We start from the raw sequence: 25,942 nt of genomic DNA on the forward strand, positions 1-25,942 counted from the left end.
ACTTATGAGTAGTGCCATTAATTTCTGTAGTATTACGCAAGTAAATAAAATCTTTCACTTCTTTCCAGGATCAAGATCCAAGACCATGATGCATTTTAATTGGAACAGAGCAATAGGTGTTTCCAGAAATTATGTGAAATGTTATCCATTTTGGTCCTTCCCAAGTGAAACCAATATTAAGAAAAAAAAAAAAAGGTCGTTATAAGAAGGGATGGGTATGAAACAATTTAATCTGGGCAATGAAATGTGTCCTTGCAAGACCAGGAAAACTCTGCTCCTTTGCTTGATCCTATGATTATTTCAGTCTATGCCCAAATTAAGCAAGTAGACCAACACCATGCTCATGACAGATGTAAAATCTTTACCTTACTACATTTGTAAACTGCTCTGTTGTTGATAGGAACACCATATCATTTCATGGAGCAATAAAAATCTGTATTTTATGAAAAAATTGTGACAAAAATTACATATAATGTGAAACCAAATTTAAAAATAGATTCAATTACAAAGAACTTTGTTTTGTAAAAGATAGAATGGAACAATACAGTCAAAATAGATTATTACAAATAAAATGTTTTTCACTTTCAAAAGCCTAACTTATTTGCTTCAAAAATTTGAAATGAAATTTGCTAACGGATGGTAACCCTTAAAAATAAAAGCACAATAGGACAGAACAAGCATGCATTTATTATCAAAATATGGATGTACAAGTTGTAAAATACCATAAATGTCTGGAATTGCGGATGCTATTTAAGACCCCCCCAAAAAAAGGCTTTCATGTCAACAATACTTTGGATAAAGTATGTTTCTTTCTATTCAAGATGGTTCTCATCCAGAATAGATCCATGAAAACAGAGACACATGTAACTTCTTCACGTTTTATAACACCTAACTATGGATCTGAGCGAATTCCTAATGTTTTTAGCTCTCCTTACTAAGCTGCTTTTCAACTCTGGCTCAGTCAGCCCATTGTTACAAATAAAAAGGTCTTTCTTTGTCATGATTATCATACACTACTGATGTGTCTGATCCTGCATCCACTAAAGTCACTAGCAAAACTTTGACTTGGCCAGGGTCACACCTTTTACAACAAAGCAGAATGCATGAAGTTAAAGAACAATGTGAATACATTCCCGCTGCAACTTTTCCAATGGGTTTCAGGTATTTAAATGAAATTATTCAGTGTTTGGCCTATTTGACACTACATTCACGTATTTACATCTCTTATAAACTCAACAGCAGGTGCTCAGAAACAGCTGTGCCCAGCAGTTTCACAAAATTCCAAACTGGACCACTTTAATTCACGGAGACAGAGGGTAACGTAAAGCCTTCAAGATAAAGCTGGGCCCAATATAACTTTGTCTCTTGCAAGTAGCCAGAAACGTGACAATCTTTGAGAGGCTGCCTAATGAATTGTTTCAAGTTTTCTTCCAGGATTTTGAAAAGGAAAGTCACACTTACTTATAAAACTGTATTTTGTTGCTGATGGTCATTTTCCCAGTGGCAGAGTCAGAAGAAGAGCAGGGTCATACGTGGAAAGTGTCAGCCGGCGTGCTCTGTGGGTTTGTCCTTGTCTGGGGAACCTGCTTTTGGAGGAGTCAGATGTCCCGGGATCCGAGGGGCGAAGGTGAAGGCATGCACAGAGAGGACCTTTCCTCGCCCTGCCAGGGTGGAAGCGTGTGCGGGGCCGTGGCTCACTAGCTGCTGCAGCCTCTTGTGCAGCCATGTCCCAGTAAATTGTTGTTACGTCCGTCTTGGAGTTTCTCGTGGCTCTGAAGGGATGCTCTGCTGTCCATGCTGGAAGTCTGTCCACTTTGATCCTGCTGTCTTCTTAATCTGCCAAAGGTTAAAAACATTGATATAGCTATCGTGTGCAGGTAACTGTCTCAGAATGACAGCTGTTGCCTGTCCTGTGGATAGCCACATACACCTGTGTATAAAACAAATTCCTGTACCATTCGATCTCTATTAACTCCTTGAGCTTTATAGCTGCCATTTCTTCTAAACATTGATGATTGCTTCCTCCTAGATATGTGCAGCTGGGTCTCGGTCAAAGACTGCTCCCATTAAAGCCCATCATAAATAGCTAGCAGAGGAGAGTGCTTTCTCTGGCTTTAGCACCTCTGCTCAGACTGTAACTTGACAAAACCTCCAGGTAGCTCAAGGCTGATGAGAGTTGTTGACTGGGCACACAACAGCAGTAAGCAGCGGCTCCCCTCTGCTCTCCTACAAAATTATCAGTAACCTCCACCAGTACAAGAGAAAAAAACATGAGATGAAAGTATATTCAGTATTCTTCTTGTTCTTACTTCATATGTTGTCAAAGACCCCTAGGTGGATTCAAGGAAAAACAACAACAACAAAATCCTACATTGTTTAAAGACTGCAAAGTCATCTTCTTTTGACATCATTTTCTAGACAACAGCAACAGCCCTAGCCGCACCTGCACTCCCCACCAATCGTTTTATCATCAAGCTTCTCGGCATTTCTGTTCAACACTTGTATCAACTTCTGTGATTTTACTGTGATTCATGTGATATTCAGTTTTTCTCCAAACACAGACACAATGTAAGTACTTTCAAGATGGGTTTAAAGATTCATGGGGAAGCTATAAGGTAGAGACCAATTTTTTTTTAAAACATGAACAGCTGCTGTTTTAGAGGAATTTTTCTCTGACTGTTTGTTTTCTCAAAATGAGAAACAGCTGTTGATGTATTCCTGAAAAAGGCACCAAGAGTTGGCACCAGAGACACTATGGAAGAAGCTCTTTGTTACAGTGATTATAAGTGGTATATATGATATACTCCCAAAAAACTTTGCAAGCAACATTGAATATGTAGAAAATACTCAATAATGGAAAAGCATGCAAAAATGAAATGCAAAAGGTCAGTTTCAAAGGGTAAAATACTTCCAGGTGGCATAAAGACTATAGAGATGCCATACTGAAGGCTCAGAAGAGCACATGAAAGGACATGAAATAGCTGTCATAGATAAGCAGAAGAATAAAGGAGGCTATTTAAAGTAAAAATAATGAAAACACTGTCCAAATAGGTTAAATTTAGAAGAGCACAAACACCAGCACATTAAATAAAAAACTTTAAGACAGACTGAAAAAACAGATTAGAGGAACAAATTGCTGAATGCATTTACCCTAATAGTAATTTTTTCAAGTGCACCAGAAATAGGAAGGCTACCAGTGTGTCTACAGGCCAATGGAGGACTGAGATATTAGAGGAAAGCACAAGAAATATGAGTCCCTAGCTGAAAAGCCAATGAATTATCTTCACCAACGTTCTTGACAAATGAGCTTAGGGACATTCCTTTCTTTATGAGAAATTTGTCCATCATCTCCAGTTAAACCATCAGTCAAACAGCTTTAGAACCAGTCATTCAAATGAATGTTGACAAATCATCGACACTGAATTTTCACCCAAGGACTCTAAGAAAATTGAAATATATAATTTCTGCACAGTTGAATGGAGTATGTAACTTATTATTGAAACTGTCTTGACACCAAGGAATGGAAGGCAGCAACTGTGATGGCATTTTTTTTTAAAAATAAGGGCTTCAAAAGAGATCCAGGGGACTACCATGAGAGTAATTGAATCAGACAAAGTCTTGAACCATCTTAGGGTCTGAGCTACTGGCCCTTATGAGACTAAGGTATTTAGTCAACAGAAAAGGCTACAGTGCTTGGAAACTCATGTTGCAAACTGTGGGTTGCAGACCTGTGCAAACTGCTAAATAGCAGAGTGAGACACATTTTGGCTCTATGGAGATGTCAGAAATCATTGCGTTGGTCTAAGACACGCAAGTGCTTTCTCCCTGAATTTGTTTAATATTTACTTGGTTCATAAAATGCTGAAGAAGAAGGCATTTACTGTACTGCTAAAATTAATGGGGAAATAAGAAGTCTCTCAATAACAGCATAAAGCAGGAAAACACCAATTTTTTTTTTTTCCAAACCACTCAAACTGGCACAAAGGCAGCATGTAAGGAGGACAGCGGGAAAGGAGAGGAATGAAGCCCATGCTGAGTTGAAAAGATACCACTGACCAGCCTTGAACTGCTCACTCTCTACAGAGGTGGTTTCTATTGTTGATTTCCATTTATTTTCTTTTATCCTGTCCCTACTCCCCAGGTCTATTATTGAACCATAGTTAGATTATGGGGGTTTGGAAGTGCTAAAGAAATACATTGTTTCAGCAGTGCTTCATTGTATTCCCTTTTCAGACATTTTCTGTTTCCATATCTAGATTCACTATCCATATTTACAAACTATCAAAATAAACAATAGGTTATTAACCTGATGATGTAGTAAAAAGTTAACTGTTATTTAAATGTTTAATAATTTATCAATCACTTTATTCAGTGATTAAAATTACGTTAAAGACTTCACTATAAGGGGCTATAATGGGCATGCTAACACCTACTTACCAGTGTGTCCTGGGGTCTGGGGAATTGGACTCAGAATCAGGAGATGCGGATTCTGTTTCTACCTCTGTCACCCTTTGGGCAAATTACAGCCCTTTTCTGTGCCTCAACTTCTCTCTTGACAAGTGGAGACAATGTAGGGGTGAAGCTGAGGGGGAATTATATTTGTCCAGAAAACTCACATGGTTTGGAGCTAGTCATAAATCTGAGCTGGGTAAGTTGTGGCTAAGAAATAGAAACAAAAAGAACATTGAAGCCGTGCCTGGACTGATGAAACCTTGCGTTCTTATCAAACCCAGGTCTGCAGGAGATTTTTCTGGATAAACTGGTGACAGATCATGCATAGGCTTGTACTTGCAGCTCCTGATTAGGCAAAGGATGCAATGAGCAGGAACATGCCAAGCAACGTGGGACTTTGCTTGTAGTTGCACATCAGATGTTGAGGCAGCTGCTGCAGAGAACGATGGAAGCTGAGCTTTGTGCCTCTAAGTACTGCTCTGTGCCTCACAGGCCTGAATGAAACGGGGAACGAGAGTCTGGTGTCTGTGATGATTAAGAAAAGAAGGTGGCATATATATTCAAGCAAAACATAATTATACTGCATATGTAATTATGCCTATATGCATTATTGAATACATAAAAATACAAAAGTAGAGAGAGCAGACTGGCTAAAAACTAGCATGGAAAATAAAATACTGAAGCAAAAAAGACTGCTACAACTATGGCAGGCCAGAGTGAATATCAGAAACACCTAATGAAACCCAGTAGCAAACTTGGGGACCATCAGGAAAGAACTTACAGCTCAGCTTTGTTCACTAGGTGAAGAAAAATACTGAAAGTTTGTCTTTAGGCTCCTTGGTAGGATAAGCTCAATGAAAAAGGACGAAAAGCTGCAGATTCAACATGACTGTCAAAATTTCAGATTTGCTAAGAGACAAAGGCCTCCTCCCAAACCACTGCAATTTCAGCAAAAATAAGGCAATTGGTCTGTATTTCAACCTAGCTCCAAACTGCAAATAGGCTCAGGTCAAGACCTAAACAAATCTCACCACAGCAGCTGTGTATGAACAAACAGTCTCTTCAGCTAAAATGTTGGACAGTTGCAGAAGTGAAATTTATCCCTTGTTTGTGCATTCTTGATTCCTTGGTGCCAGAGCTGGAACACTTTTCCATCAGATGTTCTCAGCTTTTCAAAAACATGGGTACTTCGACACGGTTCCTGTAATCATGGCAAAATAAATGCAGTCGGGGCCATTCTGTTTAAAAATGGCATCAGTGCAATAAATCATTTGTAGGAAACTGCTTTCCAGTGAATGACTTATCTTGCCTTTAAGCCGACGCAGCTACAGGCTGTGATAACTTGATAAAGGCTCAGGGAGAATGAATGGCTTGATGGGGACTTAGTTGTGGATCTGAACCAGGTAGCTGTTCCTTTGCTGAATGCCATTTACTCAGAATAAATTGTAATATGGCCAGCTGCGGATGAAAAAAGTGAACAAGTGGTTCTAGTGGATAGTCATACGGAAAAAAAAAACCCTGCAGGGAAAAGAGGATGAAAATGAGTTTGAACAGTCTCTATTACATTTATTCCATGACAATTCTGTACAAATACATAAATAGTCTCAGAGGCAGTTATGCTGGGAATTAAGAGTGGTTCTGCTGAACCAACAAAGAGATAAGCTGAGTTTTCCTTCCCTTCACCATTGATCCATGTAATATTGATAGTGCGTGACACTGAGCATTGAACAACCTCCTCTCCAGCAGTGAGGAAGAAAGAGGCTGTACCAACCACTACAGGAAAGCATCAGAAAAAGTAACTGACCCTTCAGTCAAGTCTTGGGCTTCATCAGTATTTCTGGTAAAGAGAAAGTATCTGTGTGAGCTATGGAAAGGTTTTTAAGACTCTTATTATCCTGAACACTCAGATATTATAGTAGAGCTCCTGCAGCATTGATTTCCAATGCTGGATCTTGAATCAGATATTTGTCAGTGGAAGGGCATTCAAAGGACAGGGAAAAATTGTTGGTCCAAAAAACCCTATAGCAATATAGACCAGTGGCATCAGGTTTACAAAATGTAGCTGCTCTGTTTGAGAGCTGTATGGAGGCTTTTACACTGCCTGTCACTCTTGTCTGTTTGTTCTGGCCAGGCAATACCTCGGTGCACGATAACACCTTTGTGCAGCTGAGGTACTGACCAATGGGTCTTGCCATGCTGTCAGTGTGAAACTGAAGCCTCAGAAATGCGAGGTGTTTCAAGCAGTGGGCACACACTCAGCAACCATCGAGGATAGAATTTCTACCGACAAAAAGAGTGTTCAAACCTGGCAGAACTACCACTTTTCTGAGAATCCCACACATACCATGTCCTACAAGACACTCTTTTTATTACAGAAAATTTGCAGGTGAGTTTGCCAGTGTTGCAAACCCGGTGTCCTGGGTGTGGAGGAAAGAAAATGGTCTGAGTGGGCAGTGGAATTTACTTTCCCATTTCTAGATTTAGCATTTTACCTTGGCCTATTGATATTTCAAATACTTTGCTGGAGAAACAGATGCTTTTGCTTTTGGTTTGGGGAAAAGGTGGGCATAATAAGATGAGCTTTAGGAGCTGTAGATTTATTGCAGGAAAAAAGTTCTATTAATGGAAACTTTTACATCCCTTGAAAGAAGCCCTGAGGAGTAGATAAATCTGTGGAACATTTATCCCAGTTATTCTTTACAAGGAAGGGGGTCTGAGGTCAGAACAGACCCGGCATGTCTATGCTAGTTCTTCAAATTCATGAATCCTGGGGGACAGCTTGCTAAATAGTTACAAACCCACCTCAGTTCTATGATTTAGCAGCTACACATAAGTAACGCTGATGTCTTGTCCAGATGGCCTTGCTAGAAGGTTAATTACAAACATGTCCGAATCAGGAGAAAAAAATAACTGATCTATCATGGGGAATGACTGTGCTCAGAAAGGGACTATTTCAGCTACATGTCTCTCTGCATGTCACTGTGGTTTGTCTACTGGAGCACAGATACAGAAGTTACGAGGGGGATTTCAGAAAAACAATAAAGACCCTTATGTCCAATTACTATATTTTTAGAATATCAGTTGATAAATATGGACTCTTTGAAAGATATTATTCTCTCAAAATATTGCACTAAAAACTTTTCATTCTCAATAGAGAAGATCTAGCAATGAAATTTTGTAAAGGAGTTAGAAGAAGCCAGAAAGTGACAGACATAGGCATTGTTTTGTTATGTCCTGGTCATAGGAAATAGAAATGTGGAAGTTATGCCATGTAACTAAAATTGCTGGATATGCTGAAGTTGTAAAAATTCCAGCCAAACTAAAAATAATTTTTACAGAGTGTTATAATGCCGTAAAGGTGGACTCCGTAAAGCATGAGAGGCCCTACTGTAGCAATATCTCACAGGGATACTTGCAGAGCTGGGAATACCCAGCATGTCTAGGCAAGATAGTGGCTAGTTGTAGATAGCCAAGGCATCTTGTGATAGTGAGACATCTTGGCCCTGAGGGCAGGCAAAGTGTCAGTTTGGTGCCCACTGCTATTGCCCACTATTTGTTTTTAATTTTAGTTTTTATTCAGTGCGGTAATGATACATCAAAATTTGTACACAAACACAAGCAAAAAATGCCTGGGTGAACACATCTGCTTCCTCAAGGTGGTGGTGGTGGTGCTTTAACTCTCCCCACCCCACCACTGCCTGTCCCTGACGACAACTAATCTGTCTTGATGATAACTAAGCACTATTTTACCAAATGGTCCAGAATTTGCTTTCTAAAGAGATGGAGATAGTTAGTGGCTGGTTGTATCCCTCATCAGAACTGGATTCCCTGCTCGGTTACATATGAAACAAAGATGAAACTTTCAACTCAAACATTTTGGTAAATTTGTAGCACTCTAGAGCCTTTATTTCCAGTCAAAAGGTGTAAAAAGAAAGACTTAGTGGGACTTTGGAGTCTAACTGTGGCAATAAGACTGGCTTATTTCCTCCTTGTGGAACAAGTACAGAGTATATCCTTGTGTTCTTCACATTTTGGAATGATTTATGCAGAGAAACTTGTTCTGAGAAAGAACAGAAGGATTTGGACTGTGAAGACTCAAACGGACTCACGCTGTCGCCTCAAAGTCCAGCATCACCCTTGGTATTGTTAACCTGGAGTGTGATAGAAAGTATGAACAGAAAGCTGCTGGGTAGCTTGAACTTCACATATCTGCATAACCATCATGAGAAGACACATGTTTTTGTTTACCTCTCCAACCTAAATAATGAGTGTTCAGTGGTAAGTAGGTGGTAGACAGGTGAAATCGAACAATGTTGGTCATACCAGCTCATTTTCTGGATCAGCTCAGCCAGCAGCCCCAAAAAAACTCTGTTCCGTTGGTTTGACACTGAGTAAAAATGTTCATAGCACCACAATCTTTCATGCTTTAGCCAGAAAAACAGAGTCACTTCCCCAAGCTCATACAAAACCTTATTTTTGTAAAATCTCTTATTTAAGCTTTATAGGAGCTCATGCACATCAGTAAAAGTGCACATAACTACAAAATCAGGGCAATTTTTTCGCAGTGATATGTAGGTCCTGCAGTGTGCACACGTCTTTTCAAAAATAATGGGTTATATGCATGTGCATCTTATACTCCACTTTGAAAACTTCCCCCATTATTTTTCTGCCATCATTTTAACATCAATTGCAGGCAATGATTGTAGAAATATTGATAACTGAGCATGATTTCTGGGACAATAAGCAGCTTGGCTTGTCATGTGGCTCCACTGTGGGGAATAAGAATTGAGTTTGATACACGGACACTTAATAATTTTCTGCCTGCATTTTTAAAGGTTTCTCTTATAAATGGGTTCTTGCTGTGTTCTATTTTTGTAAAAATTGAAGAAGCTGGCGGTATTTTACAATTGTAAATGAGCGTTACTCTTTCTCTATATCTCCATTATTCTGCTTACTAGTTCTGGTCTGCCAGGTTTTCATTCAACTACTTTTTTTAGTGAAAAGGTAAAATAAAGAAGAAAAAGTGAGCAAAGCATCGTGATCAGGTTATTTTTAACTGAATAAGCATATTTGGGAAGAGTATTTTTACTTTTCAAAACAAAATAGCCACCAAATATATCAGGAGTGAAAACTCCTGTATTTCCTTTCTTTTTTAAAACGTTAACAAAAATAAGTTGATGAGTTGATCAGAACTTCAGGAAATTTGCTTATTTTACACTCCATCCATAAAGAAGAACTAACCTTTGCTCAGTGTAAATATTAAAGAAATGTACTAACAAAAAAGAACAAATACAATACTCCTGGATTTTCTACATCCTGTTGGTGTGAGCTGCAGAACCCATCTTGCCCTTTCATGCTCAGGTTTGCTTCCCAAGGAAAGCAGGGTGCAGGGTGAGGAGTTGGCGTATGATTAGGACACATGAATAGAGGTAAGTCTCTGGCCACATTCTGCGACATTCCCCAATTTGAAAAGTGCTCTGATTTCATAACAACATATGTCAGAACTAATTGATACAATAATCCTGCATAAGATTAAGTTACTTGATAACCTGAACGTCTGCCAAACTATTCATCCACTTCCCATTCGCCAGCAGTACCCAGGAGTGCTCTCATGACAGGCAGCAAATAAAGTTCTGCGTGGGAATGTCATTTCTGTATTTAGGCATCGGTTACATTCGCAGCAGATGATAAAATGGTGCGGGGATTGATGCCTGGAAGCTAAGTGGCACAGGCTGGCTTGCATCCTTATGGCTAAGCTCTCTAATCTTCAAACCAGAGTGGTATTCCAGCTGCCTATTAGGCAGCCTTTTGTCTATGCTAACCTCTGAAACATGAAGGGAATTGCTTCAGAGAGTGATTTTGACCTGGGAAAAATTATGCCAGGGACCATGCCAACAACTGAGCAGTACGGAAGATTTCCTATATTCTGCCTTTAAAAAATAGGCAGAAAAAAACCAATGAAGGTGAAAAATGTAGAATAAGAAAAAAAGAGTAGAAATGGAAGGAGAGTTAAACACTTGAAAAATGAGGAAGGAGTCAAAAGAATCCCAACTGTGGAGATCTAATTAATTAAACTAACTAATTATTTAGGTAATTAAAACTATCTCCAAAGACATCTGTATATAGCTAATGTTCTTTTTATTAAAAAACCCTCTTTACAGCTAACAGAGGAGCAGTAACCATGGCAGAGTTAATAGTGGGCTTTGCTTTTCTTTAGCTTGTGCACAGAGTGATCTCAGTAGTGCTTTCAGGAAAACAGAAATCACTGAAAGGTGTATGAATTTGCTAAATATTTTCAAGGAAACAAGGAAGGCACAATCTTGCTCTGCGCCAGAGGAGGCTTGGGGCAGACCAGGGCAGACTTTAGGACCGACTGGAGCAGACTCAACACTTATCACTCAGCAACATTAGCGCTGAGTCACACAACTCCAAACTGAAAATTACAGTCTGTAAGCTCAGATAATTTCTCTCCCTGCCCCGCTCTAGAGAACAACATGTACAGAGCAGCTTTAAATGAAACATAACGCTACTGTGTGTTTGTGTGGTAGCAGGTATATATTTTGGGAGACCTGGTCCAAGTAATAACCTCATCAAATGACTAGCAAGAGTGGATGTCATGAATCTTAAGCTCTTCCTTGATAATGTTTACACTTACAACTTGCTTGTTCTTGGCCTCCTGCCCCTATGGTTAGGTACATACGGCTCAAATACAGTTGCCCCACAAGTGGTGTTTGGTGCCATATGAGATGCTCTTGATTACCTGTCACTCAGAGAGAGCAGGCAGACACAACAGCAGACCACAGGTGACCTGTGCCTGTTGGACTGGCAGCTAGGCATTTAGTTTTGCAGAAATGAACTGAGACCACAACTGTGGGATGGATTTTATGCCAGCTAACTAGAGACAATGGAAAGATTAGTTCAGGCTCTCTCTACAAAATAGATAGAGGCACTAACATAGAATAATTAGTTCCAGTCTAAGTTATCCAATATATGTGTCACAGATCAACCTTGGGAGATACAAGTCTCTCCTCGCTGACTACTAAAGGAGCTTAAACTAAATAAATGAATTTTAAATTGATTAGTTTAAAGGAAAACAGTTGTTGCATCTCTAGAAAAATAGAGATACCTTACCACAGATTCAAGTCCCTTCCTGTCTAGCAGCTGTATAAGCTCACCACACACTGCACTGCTTAGCAGAGCCAATTTGCTTCTGGATTAGAGCTAATTTACACCCACACTGTTCAGGCGTGCAGAAATTGAATAGTCCCATCAGCCTGGTACATAGCACATGCTGATAAACACTGCCAAGAGCTGGGTAATGAAGTCACCGAGGAGCACAGGGGTGCAATCGCCTGTTCATCCATGCAGACATGCCTATAGCATATTCAGGCTCTGGGTCTGCCAGCAGTGGCTTTTCTGCATGACTTGGGCTATATCTTGAAAAATACTTTGTCATCTAATTCCCATTTATTTCAGACACCTTTGAAAATCTTGCATACACCCTTTGGGGTAGTTGTTCTGCATCTAACCAAGATTTAACTCAGTCTGTCTTTGACCCCAAACATGTACTCTTAGTACTGACTGCTTCGATGGAAACAGTGATAATCTCAGGTCTGTTTTCCTAATACACTGTGAAGTATGTGTTTTGATAGCTCAGTAGATTACCATGTAATCATTCAAATAACTCTGTTTTAACTCCATTTAAATTTAAATGACTGAGGCACAGACTAAAAGTTATGCTTTATTACAGCTGAATGTGAAAAGTAAAATTTTGGAGGAAGTATTCCCATGTAGCACAGATGTCTTCTGGTACCACTGACACTCATGACATTTACTCCCACCTTTTCCAAAAATCCTTGGGGAAATATGCTTACACCATGGGTAATTGATTCAGTTTGATAGTTCCTGCTGAGTAATTACACTCAGTAAATGCCTGTGAATATAATTTTCTATCAACCAGCAATTTATAATCAAGCATAATGGGTTCAGGTGCACATACAGTGTGAGTGACATGTGAAATACTGGTATGTGGAAGTCAAGTGATAAATTATACTGGATGCTGTAGCATGTTGACCTGCAATGTCTTGAGATCTCAGGTTTACCCTGGGAATTGATAAAGCAAAATAAGAGTGAAGAGATGAAGTAAATAAATGAAAACAGCAAATGATATGCAGCCACTGAAGAAAATGAGACTAAACCAACCAATTAACACTGACAATAAAGCTACGTTCAGACTAGTAAAATAGGTGTCTCTTAGAAGTGGGTTATTGTCTGTCCAAGACCAGGTGCATCCTCAACAATATCTGTCTTGTTCAGCCTCATTTTCAAATGTGAACTTGTTTTTCTAGTTTAGACACATCTGTAGATCCACATGTACAAGCAACAGGAAAGCAGCTATGAAATTTCCCAGTAATGTATTGGTTATAAGACTTTGTGGGACCACAGGAAGAAAATTTTCTTTCCAGTTAGCCAGAATCCAGTTTAAAAACTACAGGCACTTGCCCATGAATAAGGATATTTCTCAGCAGTGTGGGCCAAAACTCATTCTCAAGGAAGACACTCGTTTCCTAGCCTGCCTTTGGTATGTATCCTGAAGGATGCAGGCTCAGCCTTTTGTAAAGCTGTCAGCAGATAGATAGAACGCAGGAGCTGCTTTGACGTATTCTCTTCCTTTATTCTTCTGGTGAAAGTTTCAAGGTAGAGTGATCCTTTGGGTCATGTCCAAATGAAACATATGGGGAGAAGGACAATTCTTTGTCTGCATCTAGAGTTAGATCTACTTTACTAGAAACATATTCGCTGCCACTGCCATCCCCACCGAGACCCTGGACCTCAGGCAGAAAGATTATACAGAGGAGCTGGAGTGAAGAGGCCTGTTAACAGACAGCAGATCACAGCAATAAGCATAATTTTGCTAACAGACTGAGAATTTAAAGACAAATAATAATGTGACGCCCGTGAAATGCCTGCTGCCTCTGCAGTGATGGTGATGCACATGTCTGCAGCCCTGTGGCAGTGAACCAGTGTGCCAGATTGCTACAGCAAAGCAGGACTGGACAAAAGGGCAGCCAGCCATCACCAAAACGTGGCCATTCAATCCCATCTTTCCTTTTCATGCCTCTCCCCTGGTGTTGAGAAGAGGATCCTGGATCAGAGCTGAGCGAGGAAAATATTAGCTGTGACAACCTATTTGCGTAACAGCGCCAATTTCCTTAATGAAACTGCAGCTCCATGGGACCTGTACAATCAATAATTTAAGAATTAAGGTATGTGGAAAGCCAGTCTGGCTCTGCCTGATTATTGGGACCTGACAATAAACATTCTCAGACTGGAGTAAGTGTCTGGGAGGAGGCTGGTTCAGCCCTACCCTTCTCGCAGCAGCAGGCTTCCAGGAATCAGAGTCTGCGAGTTTCCAGGGAGCAACCGCAGCCTACAACTGACCTCTCTGCTGGCTCATCTCTCTCCACCTGTTCCTCATGTAAGATTTCTCTGTCAAAGTCCAAAACTTAGATTCACAAGAAGTCTAGTTAACCGTGCAGCTCTTTCTTTCCCTGAAGGATGGACCCCCCCAAAGGACACTTAGCTGGTAGTTCACTTGTGATCGCACAGCGTAATTCGCAGCCTTTAGTTGATCACCAAACCTCCCTACACAATGCATGGGGAAGGTGGGTGCCTGACACAGGCACCCACAGAAATCACTGTATTGAATATCGAGCCATCTAGGCTAGTCACTAAGGTGCATCCACAACAGGAGTATGTATTATGCCCCAGGTGGGACACAGGAGAATTATCTCCAGCTGGGTTTCACAATGCTGAGGTCTTCCCTGGGGATGGGCGCCTGACTCCTCTGAAACACAGCAAGGGACAATCTGAATCTTACCTAAATGTCTTACTGCCCTAAGTCTGCTTTTCTTTCCCTATTTCCAAAAAGGAGATATATATACACACACACTTGCATATATGCATACATATACATATATATGTACATTTTACAGTGCAACCCTTGTGCTATTATGAAGACTCTATATGAAGATGGAGACCTCATAAGCAGTGAGAAAGCGTAAAAGCACATACCCAGCCATTCCATCTAACACAGATTCCCACCTCTCATAGTGGCCCACTTCAGACACTAGTGGACGCTGTCAAAGAACAAGCCAAATGAAGACAAAAGTCTGCTGTGGCATATTCTCCTCTCTTCTGACATTTCCAGACTTCCCAAACCGAGTGCATTGGGGTCACATGTCTGAAGGACCCTGATGGATCTTTCTCCATGAATTTCTCTAATCCTTTTCTGAATCTTTTCATAAGTTTAGCATCCAGAACACCACTCGGCAACGTGCTGCATTACACAGAAAGGCGTGGTTTGTTTTCTTTTAAACCTGCAGCCTGATAACTTTGTGACCCTGAGTTACCAGAAAGAGTGAATAATCATCGCTTAGTCATCTTCTCAATAGGTTTCGTAACATATTATTATTTAGCCCATTTCTGTTTTTTCAGTTGCCTCTTCTCTGAGTTTAAACTAGTTCAAGTCTATGAAATCCTTCAGCGTGAGCCATGCCACACCCCTGGTCAATCCTGTTTTTCTTTTTTTGTAACCATTCCAAGTCCTATGTATCTTTTTTGAGATAAGGAAGCAGAACTGTACACAGAATGGAAGATGCAGATGTATATATATGAACATATATATGTAGACACACAATAACATCCTGATGTTCATTTCTCTATAGCTTTCTTTGCAATTTTGAGCATATTAACACCTTTCAGTTGTCCACTAAGCATTGTGCTATCCAGTCTTTTAAAAATCTCTCTCCGTCATAACTGAAGCTAATTTAGAGTCTATTGTCCTAAAGGTAAAGTTTATATTATTTTCTTCCTAACATATTTGCATTTATCAGTACTGAATTTCAACTGCCATTTTTTATTACCCTGCAACTCAGAACCATGACTATCATTATTTACTGCAGCTCTTTGCAGTCAGATTTAGTTTTGACTACTCTGGTATCATAAGTGGACTTTGTCACCTCACCATTCATCTCCCTTTCCAACTCATTTATGAATATATTCAACAGATGCACAAAGTAACAGAATGACTGGCAATAATCATGTTATATCATTACTGGCTTGTTTCTGCATTGCTTCAGCAACTGGCCCCAAAATGCTTTCCTAAAACAAAATGAAGAGTTCAGTCTTCATGACTCATTCTTAATTTATGGAGACTCCAAACAAGTGAGAATTTATGCTAGTTTAGAACACGAGGAGAGATGAAGGGAAATCATGAAGATAATCCCCTATGGTCACTGAACAGTCATGACCTATTAGGCAGCCTTCATTTATTATAGATACGATTTTTCCCACGTAACCTATTAAAAAAATAATCTTACATAGTGCTCAGAATCATACATTTTTGGTTCCTCTCCAAATTCTGAGATGCACAAATGAAGATGTATTTTTCTTTTCTCTGCCTATGAATTTTGATTAGTTTTCATGACGTGTATTTGTGTTTAGCTTTCTGTAAATGGAAAAGAATTGCTGGCCTGCAGTGCTGAGGATCTGCATCTGTTATCCTGATACTTCCAGGTCCTTCCAGGACCACATTTCAGCACAGAGAATGCTCTGATATATGCAGTCCCACACAAACTTTCATTCCTGAAGTTGGATGTTCATTTGGTGAAGTGTAGCCACTGCAATGATACAGTTACTTGCCTGGGAAAAATGTGGCCATTTTTCTAGAAGGTTGGAAATTGAGGTTCCTCATTAGCCGCTTTTTTGTTTCCTCTATGAAACTGTGAAGGGAACACATTATTGAAACGATGGCTTTTGTATGACCACTCTTTTCTCAAAGAAAGTGAATTTGAAGGTATGCCTACAGAAAAATAACCAGCTTGGACCTGTTATGCTCAAATCTTTAGGCAGCTTGGCTCACTAAGAAAAGAGTCACATTTGGACTGGTAATTCTAAGTCAGTAATAAAGAGCAGGAATCAAAGGCAGAAAAGAAACGGTTTGTGTGACCAAGCAGCAGTTACTAGTGCCCCAAAACAAGCTAGGTTTAATCATGTTCAGAAAGGCATCTTTCTAATTAGGTGAGATTGCAGGAGCAATCTCCAAAAGCAGATATATCCATTACAAAAGGGACAAGAAAGAGATCAGTAAAGAGCAGTGCAACCACTTGAAATGATCAGAAAGAGATGGATTTAAACTGAATTAAGGTCAGCAGAAGCGGCAAGAAAAGAAAAGTTGTGCGGTAGCCTCATCCAAAAAGCATTCAAATATTATGGGGATTATGATAATATAAATATCTCCAGAGACACTAAGTGACATAAAATACCTATTAAGAAAATTAGATTCAATGAGGTATACTGCAAATCATTATGAATATTTGTCGTGGTTTAACCCCAGCCGGCAACTGAGCACCACACAGCTGCTCTCTCACTCCCCCCGCCCCAGTGGGATGGGGGAGAGAATCGGAAGGGTAAAAGTGAGAAAACTCATGGGTTGAGATAAGAACAGTTTAATAATTGAAATAAAATAAAGTAAAATAGTAGTAGTAATAATAATAATAATAGTAATAATAGAAGAATATACAAAGCAAGTGATGCATGATGCAACCACTCACCACCTGCTGACCGATGCCCAGCCAGTTCCCGAGCAGCGATCGCTGCCCCCCAGCCAACTCCCCCCAGCTCATATACTGAGCATGACATCACATGGTATGGAATATCCCTTTGGACAGTTTGGGTCAGCTGTCCTGGCTGTGCCCCCTCCCAGCTTCTTGTGCCCCTCTTCACTGGCAGAGTATGGGAAGCTGAAAAGTCCTTGACTTAGTATAAACACTGCTTAGCAACAACTAAAACATCAGTGTGTTATCACATTACTCTCATGCTAAATCCAAAACACAGCACTATGCCAGCTACTAGGAAGAAAATTAACTCTATCCCAGCAGAAACCAGGACAATATTCAATTCCAATCAAATTGAAATGAAAGAGAGCACTCAGGGACTCTGGATTTGAATCTGAAAAGACAATTGAAAGGAAAGAAAAGGAACTACAAAGAGAGAGATAATAAAGTTGATCTTATAAAAAAAAGCAGAGAATATTAATTAAGCTTTTCACCTATGATATGGACAAAATCAGACAACATGTTTTTAAGCATCTTAATATGCCTAAAATATGCTCCCTCTACTTTCGCTGTTTATTCTGGGAAGAGGGAGCTGTCTGTTCACCTAGAGCTGTTCAGTACTTTTTAGGAAAGAACTAGGTATGGCCAAACAGTAGGAAATATAGTAGAAAAAGAGAGGGAAATGTGCAGCATCCATCTGACTGCTTCAATTTGTGGCAGAATTTTTTAGTGTGGTTGCATCGAACAAATACTGAGAAGAGAAATAAGGTGTACCAGTAGCTTAGGAAAGGGGCAAGCCTGTTCAGATCAGTGGGGACTAGACAGCTGAATATCATAGCAATGCTACTGCAGGACATTAGTATTAAGTAAAAAAACCTCCAACTTCAAAATCATTAGTAAGTTTTTTAAAATTTCCACTAGAATTGTTAAAAATATGGATATTTTGTTCATCCCTTCATCCCATTTATTAAACTAGCTCTGCAGAATTCTAACCCATTTTCACATACATTGTATATATGAAATACATATTCTGCTCCGTAAAATTTGGTTCTATGATTTTACTTTCATTAGCAGGCTGATAATTTCGATGAGAAGTTTGCAAAGCATCTAACTGAAGGATTATTCTGCCTGAGGAGCAGATATTTCCTGTGTTTTCTCCACTGTTCTTTGTTTGCTCACCTCTTTAAGATTAAAGACATCTTTCAAGGAGAGGAAGAGGCTCAGGAACCATAAAGGGTGAGAAATGTGATTCCACTACAGGAAAATATTGAATTTTATTTCTTCATTTTTGGCTGTTTCATGTTTTGGACATTCATAAACAGATGTAGATGTACATGAATATTCATTTAGTGGTAATGGCACAAAAATAGCAAAATAATTTGTGCTCAGTGTTTTAATAAAGCTACAAACAAACAGTGTGGCTTTATCTGTACAATCTTTCTCCCCCCGCCCCCCCAAGAAATTGAAAATATAGCCTACAGCTTCTAAATAAGATCAACTTCTTGAAAAATTGCTGACAAGTCTATAGGAATACACATTCGGATACTGCAGAATATTTGGTGCTGCATTTCTAGATATAAAAAAGCATCTATCTGTAGAAATCGATTTAAAAACAGAAAAAATCATTTCTCAGCAAAAGGAGCCAAACAAGTCCCTGAAATCAACTTCAGATCATATTCTGCAACTAAGACCCACTGTGTGGACCATTTTTAGATCACAGTCTATTTAGTTTACATGTTCAAAACTAAGTAAGAGATTTTACTGACACTCTTAAGAAGAATAGAAAACATTTCCTGTACCATATTCAAACTTGGTTTGTAAAAGGATTTTCCTACTTTATTTTACTTTGGATCAGGACAGTGTGTACCCCTCTCTTAAAGGTACTGCAAGATAATGTCAATGTGGACAGATGACATACACTCGTGTCATGTCAAAAGACACACCTGTATTTTAATTTGTAGCTCACATCCACTGAAATATCGATGCAAATAAGAATAAAGCCTGCTATCCAGTTGTCCTGGTTTCAGCAGGGATAGAGTTAATTTCCTTCCTAGTAGCTGGTACAGTGCTGTGTTTTGGATTTAGGGTGAGAACAATGTTGATAACACACCGATGTTTTAGTTGTTGCTAGGTAATGCTTACACTAGTCAAGGACTTTTCAGCTTCCCATGCTCTACTGACTGAACAGGCTGGAGGTGCACAAGAAGCTGGGAGGGGGCACAGCCAGGACAGCTGACCGAGAACTGGCCAAAGGGATATTCCATACCATGTGACGTCATGCTCAGTATATAAAGCTGGGGGAAGAAGAAGGAAGGGGGGACGTTTGGAGTGATGGCGTTTGTCTTCCCAAGTAACCGTTACGCGTGATGGAGCCCTGCTTTCCTGGAGATGGCTGAACACCTGCCTGCCCATGGGAAGTAGTGAATGAATTCCTTGTTTTGCTTTGCTTGCGTGTGTGGCTTTTGCTTTACCTATTAAACTGCCTTTATCTCAACCCATGAGTTTTCTCACTTTTACCCTTCCGATTCTCTCCCCCATCCCACCGGGGGGGAGTGAGCGAGCGGCTGCGTGGTGCTTAGTTGCCGGCTGAGGTTAAACCACGACAGTCCTTTTTGGCGACCCAGATGGGACTCGAAGCGTTCGAGATAATGACAGGTTTGATTGGAATGTGCTAGATCGAATTTATACCTGTTATAGCTGTTTAGCTATTAATTGGCAGGCTCCTGTGCTTGCCATGGGGCTTGCTTGCCTTACTGTATATTAGAGTCCAATGCTCGTTAGTGGCTGTTTTTTGCTTTCACTGCTTGCTGTACTGCTGTACTGCTTATCATCGTATTCTGCTGTGCCTGGGAACATTTTGATAACGCAATGGCGATGTGCCTGGGCTGGCAGATGGCCAGGGCATCCCTGCTGTTTCTGTGCTGCTGTACTGGACAGGCTGGAAATCCAGTGTGAACTCGAGTCGAAGGGACTGTGACCTGTGGATGAGTCCATGCGGGAGCAGGACACCCCAAAGCGTCTGTGGCCGTGGATAAGCCCATGCCAGAGCAGGTACATCTCGAAGCGTCTGTGGCCGCGGTTACATTTCTGCTACAGCAGGTTTACTTCTGAAGGGACTGTGGCTGCGAGTAAGGCCACGCTGGAGCAGGTATATCTCTGAAGACATTGTGGCCCATGGAGAAGGCCGTGCTGGAACAGGTGCATCTCAAAGTGACTGTGGATAAGTCTATGCCACAGCAGGCGTACCCCTGGAGAGACTGTGGCTCATAGACAAGGCTCCACTTGGAGCAGGTACTACCCTAAGGGACTGCAGTCTGTGGATAAGTCCAAGCCAGAGCAGGGGCAAGGGGAGGAGTTTATTGCAATGTTAAACCCTATGGTTTGATCTGAAAGGACCAGGGGTGGAGATTGTAATGGAAACACCTTTAAATTGTTGTAACCCATGATTTGAGTTGCATGTTATAGGAATTACTATAGCAGAAACCCCTTGTTGCTAGCCAGGCTAGGAGCAAGGGGAGGAGTTCATTGCAATGTTAAACCCTATAACCTGGCCCAAAGGGACCAGGGGTGGAGATTGTAATGGAAATACCTTTAAATTGTTGTAACCCATGATCTGAGTTGCGTGTTATAGGAATTACTATAGCAGGAACCACCCAAACAAGTGGAGGACAAGCCTTACAAGAAGCAGTGCAAGTGCAGCAGTGACCTGACCTGAGCTGGCTTTGGTACCCAGTAACTCCACGCAACACACCACCTCTCCTGTCCTGAGTGACCACCATCACAGATGGAGCCCAAAGTCACGGACTAAATGAACTCAATGGATATTTCATGGACATTTCTGGACATTTTACAGACATTCCACAAGGGTGGTCCATAGACTAAGGGAATGATATCTGTGTGTTATATCAAAGGATGGAAAGCGGGGTGGTTGGTTAATGAGGTTGCACTGGAAAATATGGGACTTGAGCATGACGTAGATGGTATAGAATAAGGGGTGGATACTGTCCTGGTTTCAGCAGGGATAGAGTTAATTTCCTTCCTAGTAGCTGGTACAGTGCTGTGTTTTGGATTTAGGGTGAGAACAATGTTGATAACACACCGATGTTTTAGTTGTTGCTAGGTAATGCTTACACTAGTCAAGGACTTTTCAGCTTCCCATGCTCTACCGACTGAGAAGGCTGGAGGTGCACAAGAAGCTGGGAGGGGGCACAGCCAGGACAGCTGACCGAGAACTGGCCAAAGGGATATTCCATACCATGTGACGTCATGCTCAGTATATAAAGCTGGGGGAAGAAGAAGGAAGGGGGGGACGTTTGGAGTGATGGCGTTTGTCTTCCCAAGTAACCGTTACGCGTGATGGAGCCCTGCTTTCCTGGAGATGGCTGAACACCTGCCTGCCCATGGGAAGTAGTGAATGAATTCCTTGTTTTGCTTTGCTTGCGTGTGTGGCTTTTGCTTTACCTATTAAACTGCCTTTATCTCAACCCATGAGTTTTCTCACTTTTACCCTTCCGATTCTCTCCCCCATCCCACCGGGGGGGAGTGAGCGAGCGGCTGCGTGGTGCTTAGTTGCCGGCTGAGGTTAAACCACGACACCAGTGACACTTGAGCCACTCTGGTATCTGAAGCACTGGCAAAAATAAAATCAAGATAAAATTTCCTTACAGTGTCAGGGATTTCATTCTGGATGCTTCAAGCTTTCCTGCACAAATGAAGATGAAGGTATAAAGCTGCCTCTTCAGAACAGCTTAGGCATTTTACATGGAGTAGAAAGTACTTTCAACCCATGAACGCTGCACATCCCTAAAGCTGCTCCTGGTCTGCTGTTCCATTATTTGGAGTTGTATATGAGTGTCCCAAGAGGAAGTTATATTGGGTGTGGAGGATGAACATGGCCCAAATTCAGATTTCTTTTTGTTAGAAGAAATGGTGTATCATAGGAACGACTGTTGACTCAGATCACAGACAGACTTCGGAAAATTCAGTGTCCATTTCACAGACCTGAAAGCAGTATTCCCTTCAGATTTCACAAATTTCCCAGACTGTTTTATAGGATTAACAGTAATGAGAACATGCCTAGCTAAACTGAGGCACAGAACTACACCTGGACTTCTATAACTGTCATTTTTAGTACACAGGACAGTCTTTTGCATTAATACAAATTTTAGGAAAATGGAAAAAGGCTTTGTTTCATCTTCTGCAAACGTCTTTGTTTGATGGAGTTGTTTTCTGGCTTTTTCTACAAAGAAACTGGGAACAGTTGGTCTTCTCTCCATTCCTCCTCATCTCCCCAGTGAATGCTGAATAGTATCAACAGAAGATGCTGTGTAATCAGGAGTGTGTAAGTAAAGATATACAAATCTAACTTTTGTTACCCACTGCTGATAATCATTGACTACACAATTTCTTTGTACAGGAAGCCCTGTACAGTTAAATCCAATATATAAAGAAAACATCTAATATCATGGCTCCAAGTCCTCCTTTCCTAATTCCTATTTTAACAAAACACATTTGCTCTGTCATAGAATCATAGAAATGTTTAGGTTGGAAAAGACCTTTAAGATCATCGAGTCCAACCGTTAACCTAGCACTGCCAAGTCCACCACTAAACCATGTCCCTGAGCGCCACATCTACACGTCTTTTAAATACTTCCAGGGATGGTGACTCAAACACTTCCAAGGGCAGCCTGTTCCAATGCTTGACAACCCTTTCGGTGAAGAAATGTTTCCTAATATCCAATCTAAACCTCCCCTGGCGCAACTGGAGGCCATTTCCTCTCGTCCTATCGCTTGTTACTTGGGAGAAGAGACTGACACCCACCTCGCTACAACCTCCTTTCAGGGAGTTGTAGAGAGCGATGAGGTCTCCCCTCAGCCTCCTTTTCTCCAGGCTAAACAACCCCAGTTCCCTCAGCCACTCCTCATAAGGCTTGTTCTCCAGACCCTTCACCAGCTTTGTTGCCCTTCTCTGGACACGCTCCAGCACCTCAACGTCCTTCTTGTAGTGAGGGGCCCAAAACTGAACACAGTATTCGAGGTGCAGCCTCACCAGTGCCGAGTACAGGGGCACGATCACTTCCCTCCTCCTGCTGGCCACACTATTTCTGATACAGGCCAGGATGCCATTGGCCTTCTTGGCCACCTGGGCACACTGCCGGCTCATCTTCAGCCAGCTATCGACCAATACCCTCAGGTCCTTTTCTGCCAGGCAGCTTTCCAGCTACTCTTCCCCAAGCGTTGCATGGGGTTGTTGTGGCCGAAGTGCAGGACCCAGCACTTGGCCTTGTTGAACCTCATACAGTTGGCCTGGGCCCATCGATCCAGCCTGTCCAGATCCCTCTGGAGAGCCTTCCTACCCTCAAGCACATCAACGCTCCCGCCCAACTTGGTGTTGTCTGCATTCTGCAGCGTATGTTTGTGCTCTCTCACTGTATGCATTATCCTATTTCTTTTTAATTCTTCAAATCTTTCACCCTATCTCATAACTGTTCAAACCATAGATATCAGCTACATAGTTAAACTATAATCCAACCAAATAAATTACATTCAAGGAGAATGTAAGACTTACTGAGAAGGTATGTTGCCTGAATGCTGCTGGTAAAGCCATCTGGAAAAACATCAGCCTTTTTAACTGAGCCTACTCGTTTGAAAGCTTGGCTTAGCTAAAATGGACTCTATCTTCCTCATGCACCCAACTTGCTTAAAACATTTCTATAAATAGCAGTTTCCAATTACTTAACTGCAGATAGCAATAGAAAAGTGAAAATGTGCACATTCTGTCTTTGCCAGCATTAACTTACACTACTAAGTTACTTCATTCAGTCTCTTGAATTATTTTTTAATTCTTTTCAGCCTAGTAAGCCTTTTAGCTATCCCACCCACCCCCCACCCTTAACTGCAGTCTAAGAGTTTCTGATAGTCTCCTGAGCTTCTTGGAAACAAAATAAATATGGTATATTTCAAGATTTGCAGTTATCTGTTGCAGGGTGAAAGATATATAGTGAGAAAGAGACACAGACTGGAAGTAGCAGGAAGACATTCAATAAAACCAGATTCTGCTTTTCATAGCAGATATTTTACAAGTACTGGATTGCAAGATGTTGTGGAACTGAGATGGTTAACAACGCACTCTAACTATACATTACTATGTGACTTTCTGTTGCTCAATTAGAAACATCTGTAATTTTGCCTAGAATCCTTTTAGTTTGGGGATGCTCATCTTTTCCCTTGAAAGATGGGCTAAATTTTTTGATTCACACTTTCTTAGGATTTATGTAGTGTTCTGTGCCCCTAAAGTAAACTGAGCAGAAGGCTTAAATCACAATAAAATATAGCTTTTTGTAGCTGAATATAATGAATATCTAAGGAAGTATGCAGATATTTTCAAACGGCTAGACTACATAAGCAATTCTGCTCTACGTAGAGGAATGTGGAGGAATATTGAAACATCTGTATTAATCTGAGACTGTTTTAAAGCCCTGCTTGGGATTGACACCTCACCCAATGATACGATCACATATTATTGGATTTGTGTTTGTAGGAACAGTTCATGTCTTTCAGTATCTGCAGCTGTTCCTGAGAACTTGATTGGCCATGTGGCTTTGGAAATACATGTAAGTACAGCCTCAGCCTGTACATACACCCTTGAGGGCATAGAAAGATCTAAGGAGACCCACCATGAATTACTCTGGTGTGTACTGTGTAGCCTCTTCTCTCCGGTATGATGACAACTGTGTCTGTCATTGCTCTTATTTTGTTCCCATTAACTTGAATTCGCTTTGCACTTCAAAAATTTGACCTCTGCTTCCCCCCTTATTAACATTTTTGTCTTTGAAAAGTATTACAGAATTCTCTCCATGTCCTTCTTCAGCTCTACTACAACTTAAACAAGAAATGATTGTGATCTGGCTTAAGACAATGAAGGATCTGTTGTAGGTCTATACTAAATATTTTTGCTTTATCTTGTCAAAGCCAATCAAATGACCAAAACACATGCTGTCCTGAATGAAGTGCATGTGTTTTATCTTTTGCTTCCATTTTACTTGTACTCCAGTTAAACTTCTCCTTGCTCTCTCATCAGCCTCTCAGAGTCCTTTATAGCTTGCGTTGTTACTGTAGTTGTGCAATATGAAAAAAAATGAAAAAAATTCCTATGCACTGCTAAAAAAGATTCAAGAATAACATAGTAAAATCATGTCAAAAGAAATTGTTCAATGCTAGTGAACACACACAGTGGGATTTTGAAAGTGTTTTAACAAAACCTGGTATTTTATTTTGTCTTTCAAAAATTGCTGTATATTGTGTTTCTTTGATATATGATTCTGGAGTAGGTGAGAGGGTCATATCTGGAAATGAACTAGTTATATGAACAACTTCTTGGAAATACATTAAATTGATTTATCAATGTAATCTTTTCTAAGTTTGTTATTACAATCGTAATCATTTTGATTTTTGTGGGTTAATAAATCTCCTACAAAGTTCAGGTGTTCCCCAGTGCACCGATACCAGAACTGATTGAGAGAAGTCCACCAAGACCCTTCTGAAAACCTTTTATGAGCTGACTTGGTCTGGCTTTTCTTGTTTATGGCTCTTACATAAACGCATGGCTCTCTTGTGCTAAAGACCATGCAAAATGACATGAAGAATCTGTCAGACTTTCCTTTTCTTTGTAAGTCCTTGCTGTAGTTTCTGTGAGCAGTCAGTATTGGGCATAGACATGTCCCACAGATCGTGACAGGAAAATGGGGTTATCCATGGCATAGTTTCCTTCATGACATCATGTCAATTGTGCAAAGTTGACAATCCCTTTCCCAGTCTTAATTACAGAAGACAGTAATTACCTGCACTGTAAGCACTGAGTAAGATATTCACAA

At 40.6% G+C, this 25,942-nt stretch overlaps 1 protein-coding gene across 1 annotated transcript in view; it reads right to left on the reverse strand.

The window, feature by feature from the left end:
- Nucleotides 1-699: 699 nt before the first annotated feature.
- The window catches only part of STK32B (serine/threonine kinase 32B), a 194,369-nt gene continuing 169,126 nt past the window's right edge, over nt 700-25,942 (reverse strand). Inside the window, exon 12 of the mRNA XM_076337575.1 lies at nt 700-1,836. Within this exon, the coding sequence (XP_076193690.1) occupies nt 1,698-1,836 (139 nt within the window). The 3' untranslated portion in view covers nt 700-1,697. The remainder of the gene's footprint in view (nt 1,837-25,942) is intronic.

The sequence above is a fragment of the Aptenodytes patagonicus genome, chromosome 4 (genome assembly GCF_965638725.1).
Source record: "Aptenodytes patagonicus chromosome 4, bAptPat1.pri.cur, whole genome shotgun sequence".
Lineage (NCBI taxonomy): Eukaryota > Metazoa > Chordata > Aves > Sphenisciformes > Spheniscidae > Aptenodytes > Aptenodytes patagonicus.